Consider the following 17,025-nt stretch of genomic DNA (forward strand, 5'->3'; position numbering starts at 1 on the left):
TCATTATGTAGAATAATCTGGTCCCTTTCCCTGTATAGCATCAGTCACTGGAGGATCTCAAAGCACTTGCTACACATTAAGCCCTGTGTGAATGAATGAAGCCCTGTGTGACACCTGTCTTACTCATGGGGAAACTATGGTAGGAAATCAAAACTGCCCATCTCAGAGCAATCGTAGGGCTGGCAGAGAGCCTGATTGTGAGACCTGTTCTTAGAGAGAACAGGAAATAATATCCCTGGGGCTGGGTAAGCGACGTCCCTAAGTGCTAGAGAGAGGCCAGATGCCGCTCGTTCCCCCCCCCCCCCCGCCTCCCCGCCAGCCAGGGAGCGTTTGGACCCCGCGCGGAGCCTACATTGTGGCTTGCTCCCAGCTCCGAGGGCGGCCTGCCTTTCACCCTAACCCCTGCCCCGGCTGCAGCACGCGCTTGGCGAGGGCAAGTCGCTCCCTGGCCGAGCCTGGGAGGCGTGAGAGAGGCTGGCTCCGCAGCGGCACGTGCTCCTGCCTGCTCCCCGGGGCCTCCCGTCCCCGCGCGCCCGGCGATGCCAAGTGCTAACCTGCGAGTGGATAATTCCTGCGCCATTTAGGGGAGCGGATTAATTTGGCCAGTTAATCCCCCGGCGCGGAGGGGGAGCGGGGAGGGCAGAGCGAAGGCGGGAGGGGCCGAGGGAGGCCAGGGCTCCGGCACATGCGCTTTGCCCAAGGGGCTCGAGGAGCGGCGAGAAAGTTGCCGGGGAGAGCAGCCGGGGAGGGACGGGCGCGGTTGTCACCCCGGAGCTCCCCGCGGGAAGCGGCTCTGCTGGCTCAGCCTCGAGCTGGAGCCGGAGCGCCGAGCCTGCGCCCCGCCTCACGCCGGCCAGGACCCCGCGACCCTCCCGCAGCGCCGGCCGGAGGATGAACTTTACCCGGAGCTGGAGGATGCTGCGCGGGCTGCCCGCGGGAGCCGAGCGGCTGCACTGAGCTCGCCACCCGGCGCCACTCGCACCTGCCGGTGAGAGGAGCATCTGCGGGGCCGGGAGTCCGGGCGCTACCGCTTCCCCCCGCCGCTGCCCAGCCATGGGGGGCGCGGGGCTCCGGGCTCAGCCCTCGCCTTGACAGCTCGAGAGACCCCGGCTGCGGGCTGCACCCGCCTGCGTCTCGGCCCCGCTCCTTGCACGCCTCCCACCTGCATCTCTCCCCCGGCCCTGGCACGGCTGCCCGGAGCTCTCCCGCTGCCCGCTCCGCAGCGCCCGGAGCTGGCTTCCCTGTGCGTTCAGCCCGCTGGGGATGAAGCCCTCCGCCGGGGGGGCTGCTAAGTGAACCCCACTCGTCTCCTGGGGCTTCCTCGCCCTCTGCCCGCCCGCGTCCTCCCTCCGCTGGCTCCGATGGGGCTGGAAGTGCAGCCCCTCGCCGCCCCCCACACCATGCTCTTCAAGCTCAGGAAAGTTCGCAAGAGGCGAGAGATGCTGCTGCCGCAACTGGGCTTCATCTGCGCCATCCTCTTCTTTGTGTGGTGCATGTCCAGCCTGCTCTCCAAGCTAGGTAGGTGGCCGCGGGGGGTGAGCAGAGTACAAGCCACTGGACAGCCAGGGATCTCGGGCTGGCTTGGGGCAGTGCCTGGCTGTGCACCGGACCGGGAGGGGGAGGGGGGGCTCGCTGTTTGCACGCTACCTCTGCCAGGCTAGCTCATTGTCAGGGGGCAAAGTAGCTCCTGGCTTGTGTATCTTTATTAACTCCGGCAATAAACATGTTTGTAAAGTGGGGAGGCTGCAGGCAGGTCAGGAAGGATGGGCTGGCTGGGTCCTGGGCTTCTGGTGAGGAGGAGGCACTAAGCTGTTTGGCATTGGACATAGCATGGAGGCAGCTGGCTTGATTGCCCCCAGACTTGTCCGACAGTAAAACGTGACAGCTCTGCCCCGCAAGTGAGTGAGTTTGCCTAGATAATGATACTTAATGCCCAGTGTGATTAAAGCAGAGCAGTGCTCAGATAATCACACCTTTTAGCTAGCTGCGTTCTGGGTAGGAGCATTTCACAGTTCATGACTTGGCTCCCTTTTGCTGAACAACTTCACTTGCAGTTAGGGAGAGGGTGAGAGGACTGGTTTCTCCTCACAAATCATGGTATGTAACAATACCTTGCATTTCTCTAGCACCTTTCGTCCAAGGATCCCCAAGCACTATACAAATTTAAACGCATCCCTCCGAGGGGCATAAATATTAAACTCATTTTACAGGTGAGGAAACCCAGCCACAGGAATTACATGCATTGCACAAAGTCATATGGTAGTTTAGTTCCTGAGCCTGAAGTAGAACCCAGGAATCGTGACTTCCATTTGTTTCTCTAGCCACTTGACCACTCACAGAATTTTAAAAAGATCAAGATACAGTATTGCATAGCTGGATATAATCTAAAACTACTTCATTTTTCCCAGAGTACCATACTGATTGAACCGATTTTAGGACAAATAATATTGAGAGTCTGATATTGTTTAAATATTTTATATGTTTTAAATTAGTCTGTTATATCTTTTGTACAAGTATATTTAAATTAGGAACTGCTGCATTTCTACGTTATGATCCTGGACTGCATTTCATTCTCCTTTGTTTGCTCAGTTTTTTTCCTGATCACACAGTTTGTGCTTTAAAAATGTAACTTTGGGTCTCAATTCTGCAGGTTGCTCTGCACTTGTGGAGACCCAATGAAGTCAGTGGGGTACTGCACAGGTGCACGGATGCACCCATCAAACTTCCACTGGAATTATTTTTTAAACACAGATTTTAGCTCTAGCTTTAATTTAAGACAATCTGGGTCCTGCAAGAGCAGAGCAGAGCTTTTATTCTCTTAAAGCTGGAGCTAAAATCTGTATTTAAAAACAGTTCCAGTGGAAGTTTTCATGCTTTATAACACTCTCCTGTTCAAACTATTGCCTGTTACAGTTGATACTTATCTGTGATGACAACAAGTCATTAGTGAAAGAAGTTAGTACTCTACACTGTTATAAGCGTGTTATTGGCTTCAGGTTTTTGGAAATTATTTTGTATTGTAGTCTTAAAAATATACTACAATTTTCTTCATTTTGAACAATTTATCATACCTAGTTCTGATTTTTGTTGCACTGGTTTGTGAAAATAACTAACTGCAGTGTGATTTGGTCATGAGTTTTTGGATGCAAATAATCTTTCTCAGAACTGATTTTTTTTGTCACAAAATCTTGGTCTGCATGATCAAGTGTATCACGAAAGTTACACTTTAAATTTCAACTGTTACCAACAAGTTCAGCCTACCCTCTCCAGGCAGAAAGGTCTGAGAGAGAAGACGCTGAGAAACCAGAGAAGAAATTACTCTATAAGCTCTCCAGACACAGAGGGGAGATCCTGACTAACCAGGGGAAAGCTGGGTCAGGTACTGTTTTTAGCTGATTAATTTGTAACGAATCATCATATAAACACTGATCATCAGTTCTCAGTTCGCTGTAATTGTTGCAGCACTAGAACATTTTGGCAATGGCACTGGCCAAACTAACTTTAGGGGCAGATTTTTTCCGTCCTTACTCAGGCAAAATGCCCACTTGTGATGGGGTACACAAGGCCTTTTGTGGCTCCCTGATGGAAGCTATGTGGTCCTACCACACCCCACCCCAGGAAAGGAACAGCCAAGGTGCGTCCTCCAGGCCTCCCTAGACAGGCTGCATAGAACAGCCAATCAGAGCCCAGCAGACTTAGATAAAAGGAGCTGCAGGGCCTGAACAGGCCAGTTCCTGACTGGGACCATAGGATCAAGGAAGGGTGCTCCTTGCTGGTCACTGGAACTTGATGGAACCTCAAGAGAGGTTTTGGTGGCATTGGCATTCAGTGAAGGGAATCTGAGAATTTCAGCCATGAGCTAAGGGTGAGGAGAAAGGGAAATGTGGGAAAAGACCCAGGGAATAGCAGTAGTGAAGTGGAGGCAGCAGTATGTGGCTGCTGTTTGTAGGGTCCCTGGGTTGGGACCTGGAATAGGGGTTCCCCCACTGGCCAGTAGCTAAGTGGCTTAAGCCCTGAGATGGGGAGAAGGCTTCTTCAGAAGCCTCATCAACGGGTGGGATTTAAAGGGCCCAGAGATGGGTCTGAAGACCCTGGTGAGGGCAGATGGCATGTTGAACTCTTTGCTATCCCAGAAGGGATTCAGTCCTTTTTTGACTGTGACAGGGCGTGCCAGGAGCAGGAAAAAGAGTGCAGTGCTACACCCAGCTACTAGGAGGCACTCGAGAGGTGAGTGTCCCCATCCCCACTTGGTACTGGAGGTGGGAACTTTGGGATCACCCCCTGAAATAAGGGGACAATGGAGAATTGAAAAGAGTTCTAGCCCAAAAGCAGCACAGCTCTGCTGAAACTCAGCAGGTGCTAGCTGAAGGGTAACAAGGATCCCAGCAGCCATGACAGACGGGGACACCAAAATTCATACACCTGTTTCTGGGGAGGACTGGGTCTGTGAAGCAAATCTGGGTGTTGCTTCAGCAGCTCAGTAAGGCTCACAGAGAGTGGCAGGAGGTGCAGTGGGATCTATAACAGCAGCTAGCCTGGCTAGAGCAGCAGCAGCATTGCCTGTTATGGATCCTGCAGGGAAGAAGCAGCAATGGCTGCTGATCCTGGGAAGACAAGAAGGATATAGTGGGCTGGAGGCCTGAGGCCAAGCCAAGGAGATGTTATGGTTGTGGACAGATGGGACATTTCAGAAAGGCTTGCCCTTGGGTGAACTGGGGGAAAAGATTGAGTTGCTGGTGTGAACTAAGGGAAGAGCTACAGAAACTCCTCCAGGGCTGATGAAGAGGCATGAGGCCCAGTTGCGGACATGCTCTGCTGTGGTCAATTTGGATGTATTAGGAGGATCTACCCCTATATGGTGGAATCTCCTTCCTTGGAAGTTTTTAAGGTCAGGCTTGACAAAGCCCTGGCTGGGATGATTTAACTGGGAATTGGTCCTGCTTCGAGCAGGGGGTTGGACTAGATGACCTTCAGGGGTCCCTTCCAACCCTGATATTCTATGATTCTATGATTCTATATGAACCATGATAGCAAGAGTGACTCTGGGCAACAGGGTACTGAAAGGGCCTCAAGGGATACTCTGCCAGTTGTCAAAGCTGGGACAGTGGTGGTATGTTTTGCCTCCAGGGTGGCAGGGCATTGAAAATGACTTTGCCCTCATAGAGAAATGAGTGGCAACGAGAGGAAAAAAGAAAAGGAGTACTTGTGGCACCTTAGAGACAAACAAATTTATTTGAGCTTAAGCTTTCGTGAGCTACAGCTCACTTCATCGGATGCATTCAGTGGAAAATACAGTGGGGAGATTTATATACACAGAGAACATGAAACAATGGGTGTTACCATACGCATTGTAAGGAGAGTGATCAGGTAAGGTGAGCTATTACCAGCAGGAGAGCGGGGGAACCTTTACTTAGGCTTGAATAAAGGCTGGGAGTGGATGGGTCATTACACAAAGTAAGACTATTTCCCCGTGTTTATTTCCCCCCCGTTCCTCAGATGTTCTTGTCAACTGCTGGAAATGCCCACCTTGATTATCACTACCAAAGGTTTTCTTCTCCCTGCCCCCCCACCCTGTCTCCTGCTGGTAATAGCTCACTTTACCTGATCGCTCTCCTTACAGTGTGTATGGTAACACCCATTGTTTCATGTTCTCTGTGTATATAAATCTCCCCACTGTATTTTCCACTGAATGCATCCAATGAAGTGAGCTGTAGCTCACGAAAGCTTATGCTCAAATAAATTTGTTAGTCTCTAAGGTGCTACAAGTCCTCCTTTTCTTTTTATGGATACAGACTAACGCGGCTACTCCTCTGAAACAAGAGGAAAAGGAGACCCCAAGATCAGGCAAACCAGGGATAGTCAAAGGAGCGACAGTGGAATGGGTGAGCAAGAAAGAATAAGGGTAACCCACAGTGCAAAAGCAGTAGTTACAGGCAAAGGGGATGTAGTGCTGATGGCAGTAGAGAATACACCTCCTCAAAAGGCCTGCACAGTGGGAAATGGGTAGAAATTGGGGAACAAGGTTGTTACCACAGAGAGGAAGTAGGCTGAAGTTGAGGTGAATAGAGAGGCCACAGAGAAGGCTGACTCTCTGTAATCTTGGGAACAGGTGTAGCCAAGATCCAAGAAACAAAGGAGACTGTGTGAAGACTGCACTCTGTAGTGGAGAGATCCTGAAAGGAAGTACAGGGGGCACTCTGGGGGAAGGATCAGTTGCACCTGGAAGTGTGCCAGCTACCCAAAAAAAAAAAAGAGTTAAAGCAGTGAAGCTTGTGCCCTGGTGAAGGCCCAGACTGTTGTCCTTCCAGGGGGAAGCTGTTCAGAACAAAATTTTAGAAGAGGTAGAGTTAGGGCTTAAATAGAATGGAGAGCTCAGTAGAGGGGAGGAGACCCTGGAGGGTGGAACAAAGGGAGTTCCTCTTTGGGAAGAGCCTGAGGAAGGCCAATCCTTTCTGAAGACCTGCCTAGCAAGGTCAGCAACCTACAGGGTGCATGGGGAGCAGGGAAAGTGCGGTACCACGCCCAGCTGCTAGGAGGCACTCGAGATGTGTGTCCCTGTCACACCACTGAAGATAAACTGCCTGAGTAAGAATTACAGGATCAGACCCCGAGCAACTTTTCGTATAAATTGTACACGATAAGCAGGTAGGGTCATGATGAAAATGATGAGCTTAAAAAGGTCTTTTCTGCCCTTGGTTATAATTATGTCCCTTCCATTAGCAAAAATGTTGACTTTGTTGTAATAGCTGTGTTGGTCCCACAAGATGAGAGAGACAAGGTACTTGAGGCAATATCTTTTTAGACCAACTTCTGTTTTTTGAGCTACACACACTGCTTCTTGCATGCTATGTTGAGAGAGAAATTTAACGAATTCTGATCTTGCCATACTTGCTTAGGCAAAAATTTTAATGGGAATTTTGCCCCATTAAGGTACGAAGGATCTGAGATTTATTTATGTCTGTCTTTCTGTCTCAACAGATCACCTACAAAATCTGGGCTGATTTAGTTGCCAAAATGTTCTAGTGCTGACTGGGTCAGTGCCTTACAATATATACACATTGACTTAATCTGTTAAATAAAAAGTAGCTGGAAAAAGTGTGCATGTGATTTTTTTTTTTTTGAGGAAACAATACGCACACACACATAAAATGTTGTATATCTGAAGATTTCAACATCTAACTTAGCTTCTCAGTGTTCTTGTTGAGTGGATGCATACGTTCCAGTTAAGAAGATATGGGTAGCAATGCTGACAAACACTTTTGCATTTAATATAGGACAAGAATCCACTATTACAGACAAAAATGTTTTGTCAGAAATATGGAGGAACAGAAGATTGATGGCCTCACCTAATGTGACACATGAAGAAAAGAACTGTACAGAGCCAGGTAAAACCCAAAAGCTTTCTGGTATTTTGTAATACCATATTGTGCAGTCATAGCCCAAGCTGCAGTAATGTGTCACTGTGAATATAAAAGTGTCAAACATGGGGGAACGGGGTGGAGAGACTGTGCCGTGTAGAAAAAAGGTTTATGAGCAAAGTAATTGGTGATACTGCTAAGCAACTCAAAGGTTTTATCTACTGAAGCTAAAAGGTAATGTTCAGACATAAAACTGTGTATGAGTCCTCATGCAGCTTGTCTCGGAGGCTGGATCACACACGTTTTCTTTCCTTTTTGGTCATTATTTCTATACATCGTTGTTGCTGCTATGTATGTTGTGTTGGTAGTAATGGTGCACTTCTTTTTGTTAAACCATGGATAGTAAAGGTTACAAGACTGAAATGCTTATTTGGGTTTACAGTACCATTGAATCAATTTCTGTAAGTTTAATGTTGCACTGAGCTATCTGTTCAGGTTCTTAGCTTCCACTAATGTCAGAATTGCTGTCTCTGAAGAGGGAGAAAGAACGAGGGCATTTAAGCATTCACTCTACCTCACCCTATCAGCCCTGGCCATGACAGTGATTGTGTGGCGTGACAGAAGATACTGCCTGATGTGAGTTTGGATCTCTAGTGCTTTCACCCTCCTGTCTGTCTTGCCATTATCATCCCTCCCTTTGTGGTTCATGGTGGGGTGGAGGAAGAAAGTTTCATCAACTGCTCCTTGATCAGCCATTAGATGCACCCTCTCTCAAAAACTGACGGCATCAATTCCATAATACTACCAGCCTCTGTTTACTAGAGGGGTTGGAAGTCTGTTGAAGCACTAATGTACCTTTCCATAGGGCTAACATCACTACTGCACATGGGCATTTCTAAGGGTGAAGTGAAAGAGGTTTAACCAGCTTCAGTAGGACAGAAACCTTTATCTGTGTTGATGATGCAGAGTTTCTAATTGGGTTTTGGATATGCGCAAAGAAGTCTGTGGTGTATTTGCACATGTAAAACAGTGACAATTGACTTCACTTTAAAAGTTCTTCATATAGAAGAGCAAAACAAATATCTTTTGGTAAGATCTGGCTATTCCTGATGAATAGTCAAATATTTCTTACTCGTGTGCATGAGTTATTAGCGGAATGCATTAGTATGAGGGTCTGCCCATGCGCACGTGTATGCATGCATGTGCACACATGGAGTCAGTACTGAGCCAACTGAGAAGTACAAGATCCCAGGAAATGGATGAAAGGGATTCCCTCTAAAAGGCTTCAGTATTAATGGGAGTAACCTTTTGGGATGACATGGGAGTTCATTTCCTTACTCTGGAGATTATATATACACGTATGGGGGAAATCATGTTCCATATGCTGTGTACAGCAAAGGGGGGGGGGCGGGGAGGGGGGAAGGAATGACTTGAGCAGTGCTGACAAGCTCAGGAATTCAAAAATCATGAAGCAACCCCCGAAAATCATGAAAGACTTTTAAACTAGTTTCCCACCCCCCTAGGTATTTCTCTTGACTTTTTTTTTTAGCCTTTAAGGTGCACTTGGGTCACATTTTCAAGCTTTTCTCCACAACTATGAAGGCTGGAAACTTACACTTTTAAAAAAAAAAAAGTGTAAAAGCTGAAATTCTCAGTCACATGCCTCCAGGAGCTGGAGCTTTAAGAAAAACAACAAATATTGTGAGACTCACGATAAAATAACAAGATCTGGCAATGCTGCTTAAGTCAGATTTTTTTTTAAAGGTGTTACTTGAAGTTAATATTTAAATCAACTTAGCAAGTCGTATCACAGGAAGATAGCAGTGGTGTTTTTTAGTCACTTCCCCTTCTACAGCTTGTGTATTGCTTATCTCTAGGTGTATTGTAGGGTGAAGGGAAAAGAGCCTGAGAGAGTGTCTAGATATAAGGCTGCAAATAGAGAAAACATCCCTCCCTCTCTGAAAGTGTGATGTTTGTAGCTAGAGAGGAAAGATGTCTTTAGAACCTAGGAGCTTTGAAGTGATTATTGTTGACTGAACTTCTAGAGCCTGTGAGACTTTCTATTGTTGCTGTGCTCCTCCTGTCTGTTTTAAAGGCTAGAATGTGAGGCCTGAAACTTTATAAGGCAAAGCAATATGGACCACAAACTCATACATGCTCACTCTTTTGTAACTCTCACATCATCTCTGTGAGATACCCAATAAGTACAATCCCTATTGCAGATATAAGCACTGGGTCACAGAGAGGTTAAGGATCTTGTCCATAGTCCCACAAAGTTTGGGACAAAACCAGTAAATAGTAATTGCTAGTGCCCTACCAAATTCACATACATGAAATCTGGTCTCCCCCATGAAATCTAGTCTTTTGTATATTTTTATCCTATACTATACAGACCTCACGGGGGAGAGCAGCGTTTCTCCAACTGGGGGGTCCCAAGAAGGGAGGAGCCATCAGGCTATTGTAGGGGGGTTGCGGTATTGCCACCTTTACTTCTGTGCTGCCTTCAGAGCTGGGTGGCTGGAGAGTGGTGGGTGCCGGCTGGGAGCCAAGCTCTGAAGGCAGGGGCACAGCCAGCAGCAACATAGAAGTAAAGGTGGTGGTACCACACCCTGCCATCCTTATTTCTGCCCTGCTGCTGGTGGCGACGCTACCTTCAGAGCTGAGCTCCCAGCCAGCAGTGGCAGACCTTCCTGCAGCTGGGGGAGGTTCCTGGAAGTGGGTCTGACCTGGACCCGGGAGTGGCCCCTGCAGGAGGAGAGGAAGTCTCGTTCCTTACCAGCCCAGCCAGGACCAGCAGCTGGAGCCTGGCGTACACTAGGAGCCTTGAGCCAGGGCACCCCCCGCCCCGGCTCTGGGCCCAGCACCCTGGCGCTTGGGGGGGCGGGGGGGGGGGGCGGACGACGCTTTGGGCTGGCTCTGTGTGTGTGTGTGTGGACCATGTGCCCCCCACCCCCAACCATGGCGCCCTGGGAGTTTGCCCACGTCACCCATCCGTAAGGCTGACCCTGCCCTCTCCCTGCAAAGTGAGACCCCCTCCCCCACCATGCCACCCTCACTTCTGCACTGCTGCTGGCGGCGGTGCTGCCTGTAGAGCCACTGCTCTTTGGCCGCCCCCCCGAAGGCAGCACCATCACCAGCAACAGTGCAGAAGTGAGGGCAGCAATACCCCAATCCCCCTACAGTAACCTTGTGACCCTCCCAATGACCCCCTTTTGGGTTGGGACCCCCACGGTTACAACACCATAAAATTTCAGTTTTAAGTGTCTGAAACACTGAAACTTAGAATCATAGAATATCAGGGTTGGAAGGGACCTCAGGAGGTCATCTAGTCCAACCCCCTGCTCAAAGCAGGACCAATCCCCAATTAAATCATCCCAGCCAGGACCTTAAAAAATTCTAAGGAAGGAGATATTACCACCTCCCTAGGTAACGCATTCCAGTGTTTCACCACCCTCCTAGTGAAAAAGTTTTTCCTAATATCCAACCTAAACCTCCCCCACTGCAACTTGAGACCATTACTCCTTGTCCCGTCATCTTCTACCACTGAGAATAGTCTAGAACCATCCTCTCTGGAACCACCTCTCAGGTAGTTGAAAGCAGCTATCAAATCCCCCCCTCATTCTTCTCTTCTGCAGACTAAACAGTCCCAGTTCCCTCAGCCTCTCCTCATAAGTCATGTGTTCCAGACCCCTAATCATTTTTGTTGCCCTTCGCTGGACTCTCTCCAATTTATCCACATCTTTCTTGTAGTGTGGGGCCCAAAGCTGGACACAGTACTCCAGATGAGGCCTCACCAATGTCGAATAGAGGGGGACGATCACGTCCCTCGATCTGCTTGCTATGCCCCTACTTATACATCCCAAAATGCCATTGGCCTTCTTGGCAACAAGGGCACACTGCTGACTCATATCCAGCTTCTCGTCCACTGTCACCCCTAGGTCCTTTTCCGCAGAACTGCTGCCTAGCCATTCGGTCCCTAGTCTGTAGCTGTGCATTGGGTTCTTCCGTCCTAAGTGCAGGACCCTGCACTTATCCTTATTGAACCTCATCAGATTTCTTTTGGCCCAATCCTCCAATTTGTCTAGGTCCCTCTGTATCCTATCCCTGCCCTCCAGCGTATCTACCACTCCTCCCAGTTTAGTATCATCCACAAATTTGCTGAGAGTGCAAACCACACCATCCTCCAGATCATTTATGAAGATATTGAACAAAACCGGCCCCAGGACCGACCCCTGGGGCACTCCACTTGACACCGGCTGCCAACTAGACATGGAGCCATTGATCACTACCCGTTGAGCCCGACAATCTAGCCAACTTTCTACCCACCTTATAGTGCATTCATCCAGCCCATACTTCTTTAACTTGCTGACAAGAATACTGTGGGAGACCGTGTCAAAAGCTTTGCTAAAGTCAAGAAACAATACATCCACTGCTTTCCCTTCATCCACAGAACCAGTAATCTCCTCATAGAAGGCGATTAGATTAGTCAGGCATGACCTTCCCTTGGTGAATCCATGCTGACTGTTCCTGATCACTTTCCTCTCATGTAAGTGCTTCAGGATTGATTCTTTGAGGACCTGCTCCATGATTTTTCCGGGGACTGAGGTGAGGCTGACTGGCCTGTAGTTCCCAGGATCCTCCTCCTTCCCTTTTTTAAAGATTGGCACTACATTAGCCTTTTTCCAGTCATCCGGGACCTTCCCCGTTCGCCACGAGTTTTCAAAGATAATGGCCAGTGGCTCTGCAATCACAGCCGCCAATTCCTTTAGCACTCTCGGATGCAACTCGTCCAGCCCCATGGACTTGTGCACGTCCAGCTTTTCTAAATAGTGCCTAACCACCTCTTTCTCCACAGAGGGCTGGCCATCTATTCCCCATGTTGTGATGCCCAGCGCAGCAGTCTGGGAGCTGACATTGTTCGTGAAGACAGAAGCAAAAAAAGTATTGAGTACATTAGCTTTTTCCACATCCTCTGTCACTAGGTTGCCTCCCTCATTCATTAAGGGGCCCACACTTTCCTTGGCTTTCTTCTTGTTGCCAACATACCTGAAGAAACCCTTCTTGTTACTCTTGACATCTCTTGCTAGCTGCAGCTCCAGTCGTGATTTGACCCTCCTGATTTCATTCCTACATGCCCGAGCAATATTTTTATACTCTTCCCTGGTCATATGTCCAACCTTCTACTTCTTGTAAGCTTGTAACTTATGATTTTTAAAACCCAATGACCATGAAATTGACCAAAATTGACCATGAATTTGGTAGGGCCTTAGTAATTGCAGTTCCTGACTCCTAGTGTTGCGCCTAAACCACAAAATTATCCTTCCCATTTTAAGGAAAATCCTGAAAATAGGTTTTAAAACATCCAAGTGCCCAGGGACTGTTTTTTACCCCAAATAACTTCTTTTTATTTGTTCTAAGGACAAAAGTGTATGTATATGGTGATAGGTTCTAGGTTTGGGAACTGCTTATTCGTCATCTATCTACTGTGTATCCTACCTACTCTGGCCCCCTTGTATGTTTGTCTGTGTGTACATATCAAACATAAAAGTTTATTTACATGGATGCTTGGGTGTTTGTGCTTGGGAAGGCAAACTTCACAATCCCCGGGGAATGCAAGTTCTTGAGTCCACTAGTTCTGTGTCAGCGCTGTGTTGTTTCTGAGCTCCTGCTTTATTAGCTTCCCAGGCAGCCCAGCGCTTCACTCTGCATCTCTTAAGGTCCTCGGCAAAGTTTGTTCTTTTATTTACTTTCTCACCAACATCTATCCAACTCACTTACATGCAAAAATAAAATAGTCTCCTAATTATCAAAAGTTATGGATATAGGTTTTTAAATACCATGAGGATCCTGCAATTGATGACAGTTGTGATAGTTTCAGCCTGGGTAATAGGGAGATGGAGACTCATTAAGATTCTGGAAATCTGAGTGGAGCCTATACTGTCTCAACTTGCCTCTTTTATTGAAGTAGATCATTTTGTATTGTGTACTTTTGCAGATGTTGTTGTTGTATCGAACAGAACACTGAAGTCCTGGCAATGCTAGTTACAGAAAGAACCCCAAGGCTGTGAAGGAGGATGGGGAAATATAAAGAATGGGGATCCATATGTGTGGGTTTTTTGTGTTTTTTTTTTTTTTTTTTTAATATTGGAGAGCTAGAAGGGCATGGGTTTGCCCTTAGTCCATCTGGCCTTCAAATCTTGTTTATCAGTGCTGAAATTCACCAGCGTCTGAGCAGTTGCTGCAAACTCCTTTTTAACAATAGTATGTTCTGTAGTCATGGGAAGAGGAGTCATTCCCCACACAGACAGTGAGGGTGGATGAGTTGAGAGCAGATGGGATGCACATCATCACCATACCAATCACCCATCCTATGGAAAGCCACACTGAAAAAGTGCATTATTGCTATTCCTAAGCTAGCAAGAAAAGTCAGTGAGGCTTCCCTCATGAAGGTGTCTCCAGGCTGTTGGCTAGATGCGGGGGTGGGGGAGGAGGAGGAGTTACACCACTTGGAATAAGTGGGGGGTTTGGTCTCCAGCATTCTTGCAAGATTTATATGGATGGCTCAGACTTCAAGAAAGAGCCCGAGGCCCAGCTCTGTAGCTTCCCAATACCCAATTTCTTGGCTTTTTTGGAGTTTTTGTTGGCTAGACATGCCATTCTATCAGCTGCCCCAGGAACATCCCATAAAAGGGGGAGTTTCATCCTGGGGCAGCTAAAAGAATGGCATGTTTGGCCAACAAATCTCCAAAAAGCCAAGAAATTGGGTATTGGGAAGCTACAGAGCCAGGCCTAGGGCTCCTCTGTGGGAGGCTCAGACTTCAAGAAAATCTTGCAAGGATGCTGGAGACTGAACCCTCTGACGGATGGGAGTTACTCCACTTGGAATAAGCAAATAACCTGCTTTGAAAAGGTGCATTATTGCTGCTACTCTGTAGCTTTCCATAGGATGGGGTGATTGAACCTCAAGTTAGTAAGAAAACCATCAGAAAGGAATGGTCATTAGTGTCTTCGTGGTTCTAATCCATTTACAACCACCTTTTTTGCCTTATCCAAATTCTTATTGCCATCTGCCAGTGGTCACAGTAGCTCACAGTGCCATCTGCCCACCATGGCTGACTTACAGATTCTCTACTCCTGATACCACAATGCCTCCTGTTTCAAAATGCTCCCACAATCTCCGTTTTATCCAGAACTCTGAGTAACATTTTAAGAGTAATTACAAGTGAGGAGTGATTAGAATGTTTCTAAGTGGAAGACACACAGCAACATCCAGTCATGTGACTCAGCTGAATCAATAGAATATTGGAGCAATTGATTTGGATTGCTTCCAACACAGAAAACATTCTCTACTAATAACTGCACTGAATAGGACAACACTTCGATAATTTGCCATGGATTAGGAATAATAAATATATTAGCATAAATTGCTGTTCGTACTCGTCTCCAACTAATTTGTGGGCTGCTTTGAAATGGAAGTTATGACTCTTTGTCTAGAGACCCCGCCCTGGACAGTTCATGAGCTATGTTGATTTACAACAGCTCAGGATATGGCTTAGTGTGCCACTCCTATGGATATAAATGGGTACAGATGAAGGATGGCTCAGGGGCAGGGTATGGCTCAACATTTATTTCAGATTTTCACCTTTCCTTTTTTAAAAAAAGAATAAGGTACATTGTAGCAATCAATTCTCTACGCTTGGTGGAGGGAAAAAAAATCACAATACACAAAATCCCTCATACAATGTGCTTGCTAGCAGCAGGTGCACCTTTCGCCTTCCTCTGCAGCATGGAGTACTTGCTGGTTGAACTAGAGTAAATGATGGATTCTCTGTGACTTGAAGTCTTCAAATCAAGATTTGAGGACTTCAGCAACTCAGCCAGAGATTATGGACCTGTTGCAGTAGTTGGTGGGTAAGGTTCTGTGGCCTATGATGTGCTGTAGGTCAGAGTAGATGATCATGGTGGCCTCTCTGGCCTTAAAGGCTGAGTCCGCCGTCAAAGCATAGAGAGAAAACAAAAGTGGCAGACTCTGATCTCCATTATACCAGTGTAAATTTACAGTAACTCAGACTTAAGTGACACATGCTGATAATAAACATTATTCCTCTGCCTGTAGAATATACCTCCCCTTTTCACCCAGTACCTTTTTAAGGTGTTTGTTTTTTTGTTTTTAAAAAGCTGTAACAGTCTAGCCTAGATCATATTCCCAGTTTGCAACAAATGATCTTTTTCCCAAATGATGACTGAATTTGGAAAGTTTTTTTTAGCATTTTAATGTAAAAGCTGTAACATGATCCACTGTTATTACCATGCTTAAACATAGTATTTCTTTAAAATCAGTGTGAACAGTATTTTTGAATAGACAAGGGACATTCTTATGTTTAAGACTCTGATTCAGGCGATCTGGGTTCACTTCTCAGATCAGCCACTCCCTGTGTGGCCTTAATTAGGTCACTTAATATATATCCTCAGTTCCTCATCTGTAAAATGGGGATGATAATTTTTTTCTCCTGTGCTTTCATTGTAAGACAATCTAGTGAGCTCATCAAGGGCCAACGTGCCTCTCATTGTCCCTGTACAATCATCATAGAATCATAGAATATCAGGGTTGGAAGGGACCCCTGAAGGTCATCTAGTCCAACCCCCTGCTCGAAGCAGGACCAATTCCCAGTTAAATCATCCCAGCCAGGGCTTTGTCAAGCCTGACCTTAAAAACTTCCAAGGAAGGAGATTCCACCATCTCCCTAGGCAACGCATTCCAGTGTTTCACCACCCTCTTAGTGAAAAAGTTTTTCCTAATATCCAATCTAAACCTCCCCCACTGCAACTTGAGACCATTACTCCTCGTTCTGTCATCTGCTACCATTGAGAACAGTCTAGAGCCATCCTCTTTGGAACCCCCTATCAGGTAGTTGAAAGCAGCTATCAAATCCCCCCTCAATCTTCTCTTCTGCAGGCTACAGTGCCTACAGAATAGGGCTCTTACCTCACTATTGTCATACAAAAATCAGTATTATGCTCTGCAAATGCTCCTTTTCTTTCATAACTACTCCACCATTTCTGTTCTGAGGCATAGAAAATGAACAACCACACTAATACCATTGATTTATCAACAATATGCAAGTTTTGACTTCACATGTTACTATAGTCACATCTTTTAAACTCCCAAAGTCCCAGCCAGTAACTTGGCAAATTTTAATCTTAGTCTTAGGCTAAAAGAGACTGAAAACAAGGTAATGCACAAGAGTTCTTGGTTTCAGATACAAATTCTTAGATGGAGAGAGCAACTCTCTCTATACACATGCTACAAAAATATTTACTAACCAGCAAGCACAAAACTTATTCCAGTTGCTAGTTGTCATCTTGTCTTGTAAAAAGTAGTCTCTGGACTCTCTCTTGACCCTGTAGATGCTGAGTGCTGAGCTCTATCAATTGGAATCTCACTTGGATGTTTTCTGTTTCCTGGGGAAGTTAGATTTGTGATTTAAATGCATTTATAGTGGACTTGTTGCGGGCAACTCACAAACACTTAATGGCAGATTGTTCTTGTTTAGGGAACTTGGAAGCCAATCAGAATTTACTCCTAGAATTAGGTTCTGACATTTCATGTCAGGCTTATTGATGGGTGTGTTAGAAGAGCAGGCAGGAGGAAGATGCCATTGAAGTT

General features: G+C 46.8%; 1 protein-coding gene across 1 annotated transcript in view; it reads left to right on the forward strand.

Annotated features, from left to right (window-relative positions):
• Window positions 1-1,361: 1,361 nt before the first annotated feature.
• SLC24A4 (solute carrier family 24 member 4) overlaps window positions 1,362-17,025 on the forward strand; it is a 126,009-nt gene continuing 110,345 nt past the window's right edge. Inside the window, exons 1-2 of the mRNA XM_077820406.1 lie at window positions 1,362-1,518; window positions 7,275-7,385. Coding sequence (XP_077676532.1) covers window positions 1,362-1,518; window positions 7,275-7,385 — 268 coding nt within the window. The remainder of the gene's footprint in view (window positions 1,519-7,274; window positions 7,386-17,025) is intronic.

The sequence above is a fragment of the Eretmochelys imbricata genome, chromosome 6, assembly GCF_965152235.1.
Source record: "Eretmochelys imbricata isolate rEreImb1 chromosome 6, rEreImb1.hap1, whole genome shotgun sequence".
Lineage (NCBI taxonomy): Eukaryota > Metazoa > Chordata > Testudines > Cheloniidae > Eretmochelys > Eretmochelys imbricata.